Source organism: Lonchura striata, chromosome 18, assembly GCF_046129695.1.
Source record: "Lonchura striata isolate bLonStr1 chromosome 18, bLonStr1.mat, whole genome shotgun sequence".
NCBI lineage: Eukaryota > Metazoa > Chordata > Aves > Passeriformes > Estrildidae > Lonchura > Lonchura striata.
The window spans coordinates 5,283,509-5,300,081 of NC_134620.1; the positions used below are offsets into that span (position 1 = coordinate 5,283,509).

The window sequence follows — 16,573 nt, forward strand, 5'->3', positions numbered from 1 at the left end:
TTCTGCAAGAACACATTTTCATTTCAGGCTGCTCTCAAAGTCTGACAGAATGAAGCTTATTCATAGAGCAACCATTTAACTCATGAAAAGAAAAGGCTTCAAAGGGTTGTGTATAGTCATTAATAAATGAGACTAAAGGTTCTCATTCCATTTTTCCCTTGCCAGTTTTGAGTACATGATATTTAATGACCTTATTCAGCAAAATTTCAGGGGCAGCTCTTAACCAGGGGCTTCAATTTGAACAAGTGCTTAAATGTGCTCTTGAATGGTGTCCCAAGAGAATGTACTTCTTTTGGGGACAGGAGGACAGTAGTGGCTTTCATGAGTCATTATGCATTTTAGTCATTGAAATATTTGCCTAAGTTATTAACCCTTACTAGAAAGAACACAGGAGTATCCTGATGACTTTAACTTGGCATCCGCCCCCTGCATCTGGAACTATCAAGCTCTTGTCTTTCCTTCCCTGCAGCTTTTCCATTTGCTTCACTCTACCTCGAGTGAAGCAAATGGAAAAACGAGTGCAGGATGCTTGAGTTTAGCTCATTTCAAAGCTTTTAAAATTTTAAATTAGAGTTTACTCTTTCTCAGGAAACAGAACAGCTGGCAGTTGGCCTCACAGGACTTAGGAAGCCTGGCTTCCGAGAGAGGAAACCTAGCACTAATTAAAAACTAGGCTTAGGCTCAAAAGCATTTATGAAAAATACACTGCTTGAACTAAACAACACCCTGGTGACCTGATGCAGTCTTTGTCTGGCTGTTTTTTTTGGGGGGAGGAGCTCTGAACTCAGCAACACCCCCAGTTCATGACAATGAGCTTCATACCTTGTTTTCCTCTGCGTGTGCGTGCACGCATGAGCGTGTGGTGTGAGGTTCTGCTCTCCACGCTGCCTTATAAGGCTTTACAAGCAGTGACTCACACGGCCCCACACGCTCTATAACGAGAGCAAATATGCATATCTATAATGCTGAGAGACAGCTTGTGCCTGTCTGTACCCACGTACAATCCCTGGGTATTTTGATCGGCACGCTGTCTGTGTGGGTGAGTGGGTAGAGTCTCTCCTCTTGCTGGCACCATCTCTCTCCTATCTGATGCAGCTCCTGCGTTTGGCTGAGCTATTTCCAACTGATGACTGGGCCTAAAGGAGAAACCAACTTTGGGGCTTGGAGGACTGTGTAGCCAAAACACCTCTAGCATTACACATCCACATGTGTGACTATCAGATCCTGCACTACCTCCAGTCCCATGTAGCAATTTCTCTCTCCAGAGTGCCTGTCTGACACCAACACCACAGTCAGGGCATCACACCTCTGCTTTACTGCTGCCAGGAACAAAGGGGAAGCATGCCACAGAAAAGGAAGACTGATATCAATCTTTATCTAGTATTTCTCTCCATCTCTTGCTCTCTCAATTCATGTATTATATCCTGTCTTTTTGTGTATATGGAAGAACATCCCAAGGCACTGAGCCTGATTTTACCCTCAGATGCACATGCAGTTCCCATTAGCATCAATGAGGGCTGCTCATAACTTCCAAATCTGGCCCCTGGGCTTGTCAGTCCAGAGGAACAGTGATCCTAGAAGGATCCCGATTGTCAGAAAACATCCCATGCCAATAATCACTAGCTCATTAAACGTAAATGTTCCTTCTGTATATATGTGATACCCTTTTTCAGCCTGAAGGACTAAACTTTTGGATGTAGAGACCAGTGAAATAAGTTCACATCCAGCTGAGCAAAGACTGTATAACAAACTCTTCACTCTTCCCTTTAAAGTATAGTTTCTGGAGGCCACTTTTTTTTTTTTTTTTTTTTTTTTTTTTTTTTTTTGTTAAATGTCCTCAATTCATTATTCATAGGCTAAAAACTTTGCAAGTTTTCCCCCTCTCCAGCCCCACCCTTGGTGTGAAAGTGCTGAAGGAAGGAATGACTTTACATACAGTGGAAAACAGCACCATGAATTAATAATACAGTTTAACCAAGTTTGTCTAACATCACTATAATTGAGTTATAAAAATTTCATATCAGAGCTCTTGCCCAGATTCCTCTGGCTAGTTCAAGCAAAGAAGGACAGTGTATAATACTTACTACTTCCTTAGAAGACAGGAAGCTGTAGAGTGGGAGGGTTTGGCTGGCTTTTTGACTGGCCTGAACCTCTGGAGAGGAGCTTCTCTTTGCCGTGACCTTTGAATGGTGGCAGGAGCGTCTTCGCCGTGTTTTACGCCCTTCTTCTCGAGACCTGGCTCTGTGCCTCCAGGAGACAGGAACAGCCAAAATGTTATTCCTTAGCATTGCAGTAGTGCCCATTCCCAGCTCCACACCAGCCCTTGGCAGGTCTGTGCTAGGACTCTGCGATGGGAGAATGTCCTTCCACATGACTGTGGAGTCATGAGGGAGAGAAAAGGGATATTTTGCTTTTCTTCTTTAAAAGAAAAATAATAATTTTGCATTCAGGCTTTGGACCTTAACCTCAAATTTCAGCTCCAATGCATGATTTTATGGTGGCTGAAGGCAAGCCATGACCTTCCTGCACCATAGAATGTTCCTATGGTGACACACCTTCAAGAGAAAACGCTCTGCTCTTGCATGAGCACCCCTCCAATTACTGATTGCATTCCTCCCCCCACTGATCCTCAGCTTTTCATAAGAAAATTCCCAGTACTTAGGAGGAGTGAAGTAGGAGAGTGGGGGTGGGCTGTTCAAGTGCTTTCAGAGAACATGAAAAATGAAATTATTATGTGTATAAATCACTTGCTATTGCAGCAATGCTGGGTCTAGCACCAGCATCCACTTAGCTGGCCCCAGGACGCATCTGTCATCCAGAGGAGAGATTTTAATCAGGTCAAAGACAATGACTATAGATTGCCACAGGCAAATATATTTCCATTGCTAAGACCATGTTTAAGGATTTCCTGGGACATCAGCAGAACAGAGCCCTTGGGCTGGGGAAGGGACACTAGACTGGAATCAGCTGTCATGGGCTGATCATCGGCCACAGGGATTAGAAGTGACTGTCAGATCAAAAAGCCGCAGCCACTGCTTCTTGAGGCAAAACCCTTCCATGGCTGAGCCCACAAACAGCTCAGCCCGCAGTGTGTGACGCTGCTGGCCCCAGAGTGGGAAGTGCACGGAGAGGCTGCAGGTCACACAGGCTGTGGCAGGCACATCGTGAGCCCAGCAGGCAGTGCCGAGGACACCGAGCAGCGCCGTACCTGCTCCGGCAGCTGGGCGAGTGGGAGTCGGAGCTCTCTGAGCGAGAGTGGCAGCGGCGATGCCGATGGGATTTCCGGGTGCGCCCACGAGAGCTTTAAGAAGCATAGAGAAAACCAGCATTAGGTTAGCAAGAGGGGGGATGCAAGAGGCAGCAGCTGAAGGCTGAGGTCGATAATGTTCAAATCAGAAGGGAGGTATGCCTTTTAAACCAAAGAGATTGCTGTATGAAACATGGCACAGAACATCAAGAAATTCTCCGTCCCTTCATCGCTGCAGTGACATCTTCCTGAGATCTCTGCTAACATTTTACACACAAGCTATTAGGTTGGCTCTGTAGCATGCTGGGGGAAGATTTGTGGACAAGGATGTGGGAGTGCAGCAGCCAGCACCAATCCTTTCAAATCTTTAAAGAGCCATGTGCTTGCCTTTAATCCTACAGTCTACCCTGCCAGGCAACTGCCCAAGACCCTCCTGTTGCTGAGCCTTGGGGGAAGCACCATCTCTGTGTGCAACCCATCACAAACCTCCAGCCCTGTCCCTAGTCCTTGTTAAAAAGCAGGTGCAGGAGGACAAGCTCCAAGTAATAGACTACACTCAGTAGCAGCCAGCCTTCCCCACCCTCTCCAGGTGGGAGCATTTAGCCAGTCCCGTGGGCAGCTCTCCTAAGCCTGCCTTGTGCACAATTCCTGCTTGAGAGACAGGACCATTTCCCTAGCTTCTGGCAGGGGCCCAGCCACTGGTGCTGCCTTTTCTGACAAGGCCTGAGGACAGTCCTCAGCAAACTGTGTGTAGGGGACAGAGGCCAGTGCCCTGCTGCAGCTCCTTTGCACCACCAGGCTGTTTCTCATGTATTACCTGGCCCTGTTACCTAAGGGCTATAGTCATCCATGCCAGCAGCTGAAGTCCTGGGTGCAGAGAGCAGGGTGACACGGGTGACAGGCTAGCTGCCAGCTTCTGTGCCCTGTCCCTCCCATCTTGGTTGACCACAGCAGTTAATTTAGATCTGGAAGTGTTTCCATCTGCTCAGGCTGGCATGGCTGTGCCAACAGGCAAAGCTAACTCTGGGTGAGCTGGTGGGAGCAGCCTGACTTCATGGCCACACTACACAGGCTCTGACAGCACAAACACGACCTGCTTGGACAGCACTTAGCAACTTGCTGGTATAAAAGCTCAGCAAATAATTGCCTGAGAACAGCATCTCCTTTAAGACAAAAGGGCAACCTCCAGGGCAATTCCTTCAACTCTGTTTGGCTGTTTTCTTTGATGCTTTTCACACCCAATGATTCTATTTTTCTTAAAGTTTGCATTTTGGGATCCTCCTTTCTTATTTCCAAACCGTTGAAATCAGCAACACTGAACATCATATGGTGGATTTGTGTGGAAGTCTCCATGTTTGCCCTTCACCCCCTGTACCAGTCCCTGCAATTTTTCTTCCCTTCCTGCAGAAGGGAAAATTGGTCCTGTGTGATTTAGATAACCAGCTGCTTGATGCAAAGATAAGTCAAAGCAGTGTGATTATACAAAAATCCTCATGGGATCCATCTGATCCATGCCTGGGAGCAAAAGATTTGCAGAAGCTGGGAGTGGCTGAGCTCTGATTTGCCATCAGAAAGATGAGACTAAAACGCCTTGGCTGGTTTATCCCCAAAGAGCAATTCCAGCAGCTCTAGTTCCCTGAGGTCAGGGCACCCCAGCAGGACATAGATCTTAGCTTTAACTGCACTGTTAGGGTACTGCTGTGTTAGGCTGGGGAGATCCCTTCTTTTGCAGATAACCTAGGAAGCTCTCTTTTACCACCAAGGTTTCTAGGTGCAGGGCAGCCCAGTTTGAGGGGAAACTGAGCTGAAACTGTGCCACTTAACATGCAGAAATGTTAGTGAAAAGGAGACTGGCTTTCTGCATGCAATGGAGATAGCCTGTGCAGGCTATCCCAAGGCCCAGCAAAGCTGACCAGGGGGTCAGTGCCCAAGGCTCAGCCCCAGGACTGTTACCTTGCTCTGAAAGCAGGTCAGAAGCCACGAGTTGCAGTTCCCAGAAGACAGAGAACAAAGGGAAACACAGAGGCAGCTTATAGTCCTTCCAGTCCTCAGGAACATGTTATACCATGCCCCTCAATTATGTACTCCACAGGACAAGGATTGTGCTCTGCTAACACTCCAGGGCTGAACATCAACAGTAGATTTTTGCAAACTCAATCCCCTCCAAACAATCCCTTCTCTTCCCCTTGACCCCGTTCAGATCCTTGGCTCATAGGTAGGTCCTAATGCAACCTCCTAGCGCAGCAAACCAGGAGTTGCTGAGGCCCTTCCCAGTAAGGGTGTGCCAGCCTGTCCTTTTGGCAGGTCAGTGTTCAGCCTCTCATGCTGCCCCCACCAGAAAAGCTGAAGCCTTTTTCTCTGGACTGGGTGGACAAGACTCTGCACATCTGTGCAAGATATACGAAGTACAGAAAGAGGCGTCACAAAAGAAAGACAGAAGAAAGATCTCCAGCCTCTACAAACCCTTTTCCATTCCAGCAAAACCAGAATTGCCGGTTTTAGCTTCAAAATAACCCTGAGAAATGCTTAAGTTGTGCCGCAGGTGTTAGCTCCAGGGGCCCCACCACATCAAGCACTTCCTAGCCCCACACTGTGCAGGCAGGGCAGAGAACCCCATGAACAACTACTTACTGTTTTTTGTGTTTTCTTTCTTCCTTTCTCTTACTTTTGGGGCTTGAAGAACTAAATAAGAAATGGCTAATTAATTCGGAGGTTTCTGTTCCGATAAAAAGCTGCACAATCACACAGCAATGTTACAGCTCGGTTGCCCAAGAGCATGCAGTAAAAATGAAAGGGATTAATGATTGTCACAGCACAGGGGGTCTGAGTGCCTGCTGACAAATCTGCTTCATGGGTTTGGCCAAAACCCTCAAAGGGATCAGCCAACTTGGTGACTTTGCCTTTTTCCATAGAGAAAATGAGTACTTCTTGATAATGTATCCACACATACTGGAATCAGAAGAGTTTGTCCAGTGCACACCTGGGGAGTCACTGACCCCAGACCCACATGGAATAGGGGGACCCAAGGGGATTCCACAAAGAAACACAGAAGAAATGCCTTCTGCCTCCATTCAGTGAACATCAACCTTGAAGAGACCATTAAACTCTTATTTCTAAGGGACCACCCATACTTGCTCAACTCTTACCTGTGCCTTCTCTTCTTTGACGATAACCTGCAAGACACAAATATGTACACTGAATACAGGGTCTCACAAAATTGGAAATTTGAGTCCAAGACAATGTCTTTAGGCTCAGACTGAGCACTGAGAGAAGAGCTTATGCAGCACATGGGCAGAATGGTCCCTCCTCTCCTTTAGTCAGCTGGTGAGGGAGCAGCTGAGAAATGCTGGTGTGGCAGAAGGGACCAGCACACCCCACAAGTAACTGAGAACATGGTCCTCAGCACAACAAGTCTTTGGAGAGATCAGATACATCCCCCATCTCTGGTGGGTCCTTTTTCTCTTCTACTGCCTCCAGTTTTGCACTGCATGAAGAGGTGGATCTGTTCCCCAGTTTTCTGTATGAAAGACCAAATAGCAGTCAAGGGAAATATCCTCTCTGCATAACTCCAGAGCAGTCTCACAGCCAAACCAGCATCGTGGCCCTGTTTTGCCTCCTGGAGCACCCCTGGGATGACACAGGAGACACCTCTCTCATCCCTGGTGGCATGGAGGACATGTCCCTGCAGCAAGGCCTGGCCCCTGTGCACTGCACACCCCACTGTCTCTCCTCTCAGCTTGGAACACAACACCCTGCAGAAGACATGGCCTGAAGTCCTGCCTGGAGGGGCTGTGAGATTGCCTCTGGCAAAGTCACTTGGGGTCTGTGGCTGAAATACTACCAGATGTCTGGAAACAACCTCCACTGGTCACTAATCCTGAATGGTTCTTATCATGCTGTCTCATGAGACCAGCTCCAGCTTATCCTCAGCTTGCAGGGGCATAAATGGCTACCAGAGATTCAAAGCCAGAGTCTCTGACCCAGGACTTCCATCAGGAGATGGCACCCAAAAAAAAGCATAAGAATTCCTCCTTGGGAATAAAGTGTTTTAAAAGGAGCCCCTATATCCTTGTCTCTCCTTCTCCCTTGCTCTTCTTTGGAGATTCAAGCTCAACTTTTCACCCTGTTATCCACTTTTGGTAGCTTCTCTCTTTGGTTCAATATATTATAAATACATGAACCTTCTTAGGGAGATGGAATCCACTGTTCTTGTCAAATATTGGTTTAACAGCTGAGAGAAAACAGTGACATATTTGCAATTTTAAAATTTAATCATGCTCTTTGAATTAAAAATGGACTTCGGAAGGGGAGGGTGGAAACAGTCACTGGGGCTGGGAGAGGAGACTGGGATGTGGGTGTGGGGAGCTGGTCTGAGTCTTTTTCTGGTCCTGACACTCTCTGCAGGCTGGGGAGGAAGAGATGGGGACCAGCACAAGCCCTGAGCACTGACCCATTGGCATTCCAGAGGATGGACACACATGAATAGGACAGCGAAGACAGCAGGCTGAGGCTCCACAGACCTCACAGTGATTTGACTTGCCCATCTCTGTGCCCCCACATCCCAACAGTTCATGTTTCTCTGTTTGAACTGGGTGGATACCCCATTCCATGCCCTCCTAGCCCAGAGGGACTCCAGCTATGCCTCCCCTTGGCTGCCCAGGGCTCACAGTTCCTCATACCTCTCTGCCCACTGGGACCAACAGCTGCCCAAGGCAGCAGTGTCTTCCACCCCTTCTCCAAACCCCCAACAGCCATTGCCTGCGGGGAATTACATTGTCAAGGAAAAAAATACCTGTTTCTTTTTCGCTTCTTGGAGCTTTTCTTCTTCTTCTTCTTCACAGGTGAAGGGCTGTAGGAGGGAGACCTGAGGGGGGCAGAGAGGCATTAGGGACTGCTCACAGCCATGCTGGCCACCCCAGCACTCAGCCCACCACCAGCAGCATCTCCAGGGCGGAGAGTGGCTGGGGGCTCCTGGTAGGAGCAGGATGGGCCCAGGGATGGACCCAGGGATGAGCCTCAACCCAGCTCTGCTGCCCTGAGGGGAGGGCGAGAAGATGGAAGCACCTCCCTGGGCTGTGGAACCCCCAGGCCCTCACACCTCCATCTTACACAGACCCAGCTCACACCCAGCTGAGAGCTGCCATCCCCTCCTGCCCCACACACCTCCATGGCCACCCTCACATCCTTCACCAACCCTTTTCCCTCACACTGAGGGCTGCCCTATCAGTACCCTCACGCCGCCATGGCTCCCTCATGATGCTCTTCCCTCACACTGAGGGCTGCCCTGCCTGTCCCTTCACACCACCATGGCTCCCTCATGATGCTCTTCCCTCACACTGAGGGCTGCCTTGCCCATCTCCTCACACCACCATGGCTCCCTCATGATGCTCTTCCCTCACACACAGCCAAGGGCTGCCCTGCCTGTCCCTTCACACCGCCATGGCTCCCTCACCTCCTTCGCTTCTTGCGGCCAGATTTCTTTTTCTTCTTCTTCCCCCGAGCCGGCAGTGGCTGCTCCACATCGCATGAAGGGCTGAGGATGCGGGACAAGATCCAATCAACATTAAAAATAATAAAAATAAACCCTGAAGGGGCTCACATGGGACTCTCTGGCATCCCCGCCTCAGGGACGTGGGGCAGCAAGGTCAGTGCTCATGGTGGGCCAAGGGTGGGGGTGTTGCCTCATTACCCTCTAACGAATTAATTTGTCACAGTTTAAACAAACTCTCTAATAGAGATATAACAAGACAGTTCCACCACAGCAATGCTGATTATTTAAAACATGTTTGCTGAGGTTAACGACTCCAAAACAGATTTATAGGTTTTGTTGCTCTTTGTAAATATGCTTTAAATAATTAATTGGCATTTAATTTGCATACAGTAATTATTGCAACCAGATGCATCTAACTATAATAAAGACTTGACAGGTGTTAAGTAGCAATTGATTAGAAATATATATGTATTTATTGAGACACTACAGTAATTGAAGGAGATATGCATCTCTTATACAGTTGTTAAACCTTGAAAATAAACCCTCCTGCAAATTAATTTCTTCTTTAAACATATGATGCTGAATTGTGTTATGTTTCAATGAAAAGCAAATACCGTGGTTAATTAATTCAGAGCATTGGGCTGAAAAAAATGACAGATACTCTGTGGCTACTCATTAGCTAAAGCAAATGCTTGTAAAGACAGAGGCAGCTGGTGGTAGCCTGGTGGCATCCCTAAATCAGCCCAAATCAGCCATGTGGATCTCCAAACGGATCCACAGGGTCACTCTGAATTCCCAAATGGATAAAGGACCAAGGTTTGTGCAGGTATAGAGAGCTCCCCAGGGCCTCTGATAAATCACTGAGGGTGCTGGGTTTGTGCCTCAGTTTCCCCACTTGTCATCCTGCCCCGGGAATAGCCAGGAACAAGGAATGGGTGGAAGCAGCCCCATGGCTGGATAATGCTGTGAGATCTTCACTACAGAAACAGGACAAAAAATTGAGCAGTTTTCTGCAGCAAAAACAAACATTATTGCTAATGAAATTCCTAATGCAGAGCAAATGACACTTTGTGGGGAGGGACACTCAGACTCCAGTACTCCTCAACACTTGATCATCCAGGGCTTGAATTACCACTGAAATTACACTATCATAAAAACTCAATTGCTTACTGCTTTTAACACACTTTGGGAAAAAAAAATAAAAATTCTGCAAAATGAAACTGCAGGCAAATGCTTCAGTTGTGAGCTGTGAATAATGAGTGCTTCTGGTGCAGTAAATCCAGTGTGCAAGCACAGCATGGCCCCATGGAGCACCCACATCCTCCTCCTCGCTGCTCCTCCCAAGGATTTCAGAGATCAGCAGCAGCACCATGAGAGGATGTGGCACACCTTGGGCTCAGTGGTCCTTCTGCCTCAATGAAGACAGAAATAATGCATTTTCCAGGATGTCTCATTGTCACTAAGCCCAAAGACACCCAGGGACACAGCTGGGCACCACTACAGGAGAGCAGGGAGCAACATCTGACCATGCAGCCACGGGCAGTTTCTGCAGAGCCCTTCTCCCTCTCCCCAGATAAAGGCTTTTGTCTTTGATGTGGCAGCTTTCTCCCTTGCACTGATCTGACTTCAATTGTTCCTCCGCGATTATAATCAAAGTCTAATTAAAAGTGTGCTTTAGATTATTGTTGTGGTTGGCCTGAAATCTGAAGATATGAAATGTGCTTTCTTGCTCTTTCTTTCCAGCATCTTTAACTGAACGGAGAGGCTTTAATCCCAGAGGCAGTTGAGCAGGCAGGGCTCAGAGACCCCAGCTGCTTCATTTACAGCGTTTCATTCATTTTTCTCCTCTCAAGTGGTCAGGGACTAACGACAAGCTGATAACGAGGCTGTGTCCTAATGAAGGCAGTGCTGCTGAGCTGATCTAGCATGGGGAGAGGGGAATTGCTGAGGGCGATTCCCAGCAGACCTGGTAGTGCAGAGGAGTGCTGGCAGGTCTTGGAAGACTCTGTAGGAGGCTGTAAGAGCAAGCCCTGGAGTAGAAACGAACTTCATGTTTGTCCCTGCAAACTGACACAGGGATTTCATGCCATTGCACACATTTTCTGCGCACACACTAAGCCAGTGAAGCCACCCCCAGCTCTCACAGACCCTAGAAGGGCTGAGCAAACATCCACGGATACTTTCCGTGCCAGCCCTGTGTCCCAGGGTGGCCCTGGTTCCTACCTGCGTGACCTGCGGTGGGCATGGTCCCGTCTGTCCCTCCCCTTGGCACAGCCATTGGTGCTGGTGGGCTCCCTGACCACGCAGCTGCTCAGCTTCTCAGGCCGTCTGTCCTCTGCAGGGTATGGCAGGCAGCTGAGCGTCCCACTGCTGGGGCAAGAGGTGACAAAGAGCCATCAGGAGCTGTCCCCACCTCCTGGGGAATCGTCTTTCCCTTTTGCAGGCAGGAGCTGTGCAGCTGTGAAGGAGAGCTGCAGGTTGCTCTCAGCTCAGCTCTGCGGTGGGAAGTGTTCCCACAGCTCTGGAATGCCCCATTCCCAAGCCAAGCTGCACCCCAGCCCAGGCATGCCATGCTCATTGAGGTGCCACGAGCATGGTGCAGCCAAGGAGCAGCACAGGGCCAGATCCAATCCAGTGGGAAAGAATAACAGGAGCCAGTCAGGACCTCTTCACCTATATTGTGGGCTTTAGATCACCAGCTCTGCAGAGACAACACATATTTTGCACTCTGATAGAAAAAAAAACCAAACCACCACAACCCTTTCCCATTTCAAATGTAGTTTTCCAAACCTTGCTAATGCCTTGATAAAACCTTGCCACACATCCTCATCCTTGACTGGCAGTAAACTTCCTACAAAATAAAGTGCTGGGCTTGTGAATGCACCTGGTCCTGCTGACAACTCAACCTTTAGAACCTGGGACAGGCCAGTAGGGTTAAGGGGAACCACCTGGGCCAGGTCAGTGCCTGCGAGAGCCCTGAGAGCTGGCAAGGAGTAGAGCAAAGGCAGGGAAAGCCTGGAGGGAGTGATTTCTAAGAAACACTGGGTTTTGTGCAAGCTGAAGTGGAGAAAAGAAGCCGCTGAATGGAGAAAACAAACCCAAACAAGGCTGCGTGCAGACACTCAGGAGGAAAGTAAATAGGTTTCTAAGCCCTGCAGATATTTATTTCAAAGAATGAAAAGATTAATGAAAAGCCATAAACCATACCCAGCAGGGGTGCTGAAAATGCTGGGGTTTAGTGTCATCCCAGAGCATTATGGACTAGATAAAGCAAATGTGGGCATGTCCAGGCCCAGCCAGGCTGTGGGGTGGTACCCTGAGTAGGCTGGGCTCAGCTGGCACTGAAAGTGTTCTCATTTTAAATCCAATCTCAGGACTGGGCTGTGGGTGCCACTTTAGGGTCAGCTCTGCAAAGTCCAGTGGCTGTGTCTGGCACTGGGCTTACCTCCTCCCCTTGGAAAGCAGCACTCTGGAGCCCTCAGACCATGTGGATCCCACCAGGGCAGGGGGAGACTGGGATGTGCCCCTGCCAGCCCTGCAGCCACAGTGGAAGATGCTTTGGCTGCAGACACCATCACAGCCATCACACATGTGCTCTAGAGACAGGAACAAGGCCCAGGGCCAGCTGTGTGCTGCACATCTGGGGGTTAAGTGGGGGCAAGAGGGTGGTTAAAGAGCAATGGCACGTTAAAAGAGCCCCAGTTAGGCATGGCCAGAGCCTTGCATGCCCCAGGGAACATCCTGCTGCCTGCCTCAGCCATGAATAACACTCCTTGGGGTTGGAGCTGGCACAGGAGCACCTGCAGAAGGGTCACCCCTCTCTTCCCACCTGTGTTTTCTCTCTCAACAAGCATCCACTTTCTCTAACAGCTCTCTCCTCCTTGGAGCCCATTTTGTAATGCATTAACGTTTAAGGATATGCACAGCCAAATAAAAGGGACAGGGATCAGTGGGGGGATGGTGGGTGAAATGTTTCTGGCCCAGAACATGCTGGAGGTGAATAGTCCCTCTTGCTTTAAAAAGTCTGTTTTTAATAAATCCCCCAGTTGCTTCCCAACATCTCCATTGTTTTTAACCATCCAGGAAGCTACATGGTTAATCATTTTCTGTGTGCCAGCTAATTGGCTTGTGTCCTTTCCCAAACCCCTTTTAAGAACAACCTTCTGAGGCTCAATCATTAGGATGCATTAAAAACATCCCCAAATTAATGACCTGTGCAAAGTCTGAGCTGGATGCACTCCAGCAGCAGAGGCAGGAGGGATCCTCCCCAGGCTGGCAGCGGGCTGGAACAGCACTGCCAGGACCTGGACACATCCATGTTCACCCAACCTCTAATGGGATTTTCCAGGTCCTGGGGTTAAAACATATTGGCCTCGAGGCAATCAAGGACTCCTGTCCTGCAACGTGCCAGGAACCATTTCTTCTGGGCTTGGGAGTAATTATTGATGGAAATAATTATTCTCCGATTCCATCAAAGGCTGGCTTCCATTCAACCAAATGTTCTCCTCTAATGGATGCTGAGAGTCACTAATGCTTTAAACTGGCTGGTAATCCCCTGGCGTGGAGCTCCATAGACATTGATTGAATATATATATATAAAAAAACCACTTTCTTTTCTTATTGTCTTTCGTGTCTTTCATGACTGATATAAAAGTGATGCAGTTTGGTGTGAATGATCTCTGTGGCCTCAAAGGAGGGATTATCACACCTTCCCTGCTGTTTGTGCCTGCAGCAGAAAAGAAGAAGCCTCTGTGGGTGTTTTTGCTGGAGCTGGCCCAGGGAGAGCAGCGGGGATGCTCAGCAGGATGCTGCTGGGAGCACAGGACTCACTCAGCCCAGGGGGTGTGCCAGAGGAGGCTGGAAGAAGAGGAGAAGGAGGGATGCCCTGCTGGGGGAGCAGCACTGCTCCAGCACTCCTGGTGAGGAGCATGGCCTCTCTCCAGTGTGTTGGTTGCATGTTTGTCCCTAAGAATGCACTCACTCCTGGCCATGGGCACTCAGACCTGGACAAGGCAGCTGCCCACCCATCCCACCTGCCCTCCAAGCTTCTCCATTTCCACTTGGTAATTCAAACACTTGCACTCATTTTTCTTTTCCCTTTCTTTCTCCTGTGCAGAAATCCAGCCTATCCATCAGACCTGTCCAGAAGCAGCACAGCTGCTCCTGATGGGAGACCCCCCACAGTAGGGCACCTTTGGGCTGCCTGCCACCCACTCAGAGCAGAACATGCCCTGTGCAACCACCCACCACAGCTAGCTCATCCTGTCCCTTCCCATTCCAGTGATGTCTCATCCAGGAGGAGGTTTTGTGCTCATGGCAAATTTTGCCAATGCCACAGTGGCTGGAAGAGAAGCAGCAGGCACACAGTGCCCTTGACTCTCCACCAGCAGAAGCTTCTCAAAGCCCAGCTTGCCCACCTGCACACTGTGGTGTCAGATTTGGGCTCTCACACGTATTCCCTCTCTAGCAGAATGTGTTGGCAGCAGAGGGTCATGATCTGCTGCCTACCCCAATACAAATGATGCAGGAAAGGTCACTGGTGGGAAGGAACCCAAACATTCCTTATTTGAAGGCAGATGAAACCACCATAAACCACAATGGCCACATGGAGGAGAAGGGATGGGTGGCTCTTTGCTGCTGACAGTGCCCTGAGGCCAACCCACTCTGCCTCCCTTGCCTGGGGAAGGGATGTCACCCCCAGTGTGTGGGGATACCATGGAGACCAGTTAATGACTGCCCTTGCTCACGGACAGGTCCTGGCACTGCTCACAGAGGACAGGACAAAGGCACAAAGCGTTTGCTGCCTCAGGGAGCAAACTCCCAAGCCATGCCCACGCCTCCATCCTGGGCTGCCATGCTGCATGCCATGGCCAAATGCCATCTCATCAGGCCATGAAATGTGGCACTTGGTGACGCACGCTGCTCGGGGAGCTGAGCCCAGTGACACCCATGCTCCCTGGCCCCGCAGTGACAGCAGCCAGGGGGGTTTGCTGTGCACTTGGCATTCCCTGGGTGCTGCCATCCCGGGGCACTGCCCTCCCCTGCCACAGGCTCCCGTGTCCCAGCCCAGCTCCCCTGGCCCTGCAGCTCTCTCCTGCCACAAACCTTCCATCCATCAGTCTTTCCCCTGCACTAACTCATCTCAAGAGGAGACAAAAGCAGGAAAATTGTCTCCCTAGTGACCGACATGGGAGACAATTCGGCTGCCAGACCATGGCACCAGACCATCTCCCCACTCAGTTGCCTTGTCCCCCACCTCCATGGGATGGACCCCAGCAGTTCCAGGTGTCGGTGGCCTTGTGCAGCTCCTGTGTCCTTCCCAGCTGCCCTGCAAGCAGCAGTGTAAGCAAACTGGGGCTGGACCATGCTAACCAAGCAGTTTTTGGGGATTTTTTTGATCCTTTATTTTCCTTTGCACATGCAGCTGGGTTGGGTGCTGGATGCACAAGCACTTCAGAGGCCCTGGGCACTGAATGCTCTTGGCAGACCTACACTGGCAGCACTTCCAAGGTCAGAGGATTTGGGATAGGCAATACAGAAACTTTACTACATTCCCTGCTTCAGCCCTAGCTGGCTTCATGTTCCCATCATCTCTACACCCCTCAGTGAAAAGGCAGGAGCAACTTCAGCCAAGCAAACCCCCCAGACAAAAAAGGCTAAAACATCTCTGATGAGCCTAAAAGCTGTGAATGTTTCACTGGCATTACATGATGAAGGATGGACACCTCGCCTGGAACTGGGAACATCAGGACATGGCATCCTGAGGGGAGGCTGGAGAAACTCCTGTGCCTGTAGCTGCTTGCACCAGGGATGCTCTTGCCACTTCTCCTGAGTAAAATGCAAAGAATGCATGGACAGGTGACAGAATATCCCATCCTTCCTCTCCTTTCCTCACCTGGAGGTTTTGGCTGTGCAAGAGAGGGCAGTGATGGGCCAGGATCCCCGCTCTCCTACATCCCTGCACTCTGCCACAGTAACACATCACATGTGCTTCTGCCCTGGACTCTAGTGAGGGTGATCTGAGCTGCTCAAAGCATTTCTAAAGTCCACCCTTTGGGCTGAGAAGCCTTTTGGCACCGGCAAAATGAGCCTGTGATTTTCTCTTTCCGGGTTTATCTGATTGCAAAAGAAAATGATCAGACCATTCCCTTGTCTCCCAACAGGGAGGGGGCAGAAAGACTGTTGTAAAGACATTTCCCAGCAAAAACTCCAGCAGATGTGTTTATGTAAAGCTCTTTGAAATACGCACTAAAAATACCCCTTCAAAATTAGGAGATGGGGAATATTGTGAGTGCTTCCCACAAGCACACACATACACACACAAACACCCATGGCAGGTTCTTTGCCCACCTCATTCAACCCGCTATTATTAGTGCAGCAGGAGCCCTGCAGTTTGTTATTGAAAATTATAATAGCAAATCACCGAGATATTTTCCTTGATTACACAGACTCCAAGCCAGTTCAATTTTAATCTTCTCCCTGCTATTTTTTTCCTGTGTATCAGCAGAGGCACCAGCTGCAGAAAGGCACGTGGGTTTCTTGAGGCAGTTCAAATGCACAAGAGAAACACAATTCTGTACTATACATTTTTCATAAGATTTTTGCCAGTTGTGATTCTCCTCCCCCTCCTGCTCCTGGAAACCCTGTGTCCTGGCACAAGCCTGGATGGGTCTCCTTTTCCTTCTTGCACCCCAGAAAGGTTTAAGGACTGCTCTCAGCACATCCCAGGCCAAAAAAGCAGCTTGGCTCTTTCTTTTCCAGCAGTTGATTTACTATGCATGGGTGGATCAGAACAGAGGAGTTTCCCTGCTGGAAGAGGCCAAGGTGGCAGTGCA

At 49.4% G+C, this 16,573-nt stretch overlaps 1 protein-coding gene across 3 annotated transcripts in view; it reads right to left on the minus strand.

Annotated features, from left to right (window-relative positions):
- SRRM4 (serine/arginine repetitive matrix 4) overlaps positions 1-16,573 on the minus strand; it is a 43,644-nt gene that overhangs the window by 13,686 nt on the left and 13,385 nt on the right. For 2 of the 3 annotated variants that reach the window (XM_077787152.1, XM_021549947.3), the window contains exons 2-8: positions 10,962-11,108; positions 8,700-8,780; positions 8,040-8,111; positions 6,394-6,420; positions 5,879-5,929; positions 3,209-3,301; positions 2,085-2,247 (exon numbers count right to left, since the gene is read on the minus strand). In XM_077787152.1, coding sequence (XP_077643278.1) covers positions 2,085-2,247; positions 3,209-3,301; positions 5,879-5,929; positions 6,394-6,420; positions 8,040-8,111; positions 8,700-8,780; positions 10,962-11,108 — 634 coding nt within the window. The remainder of the gene's footprint in view (positions 1-2,084; positions 2,248-3,208; positions 3,302-5,878; positions 5,930-6,393; positions 6,421-8,039; positions 8,112-8,699; positions 8,781-10,961; positions 11,109-16,573) is intronic. The other variant, XM_021549948.3, reaches the window with a different exon arrangement.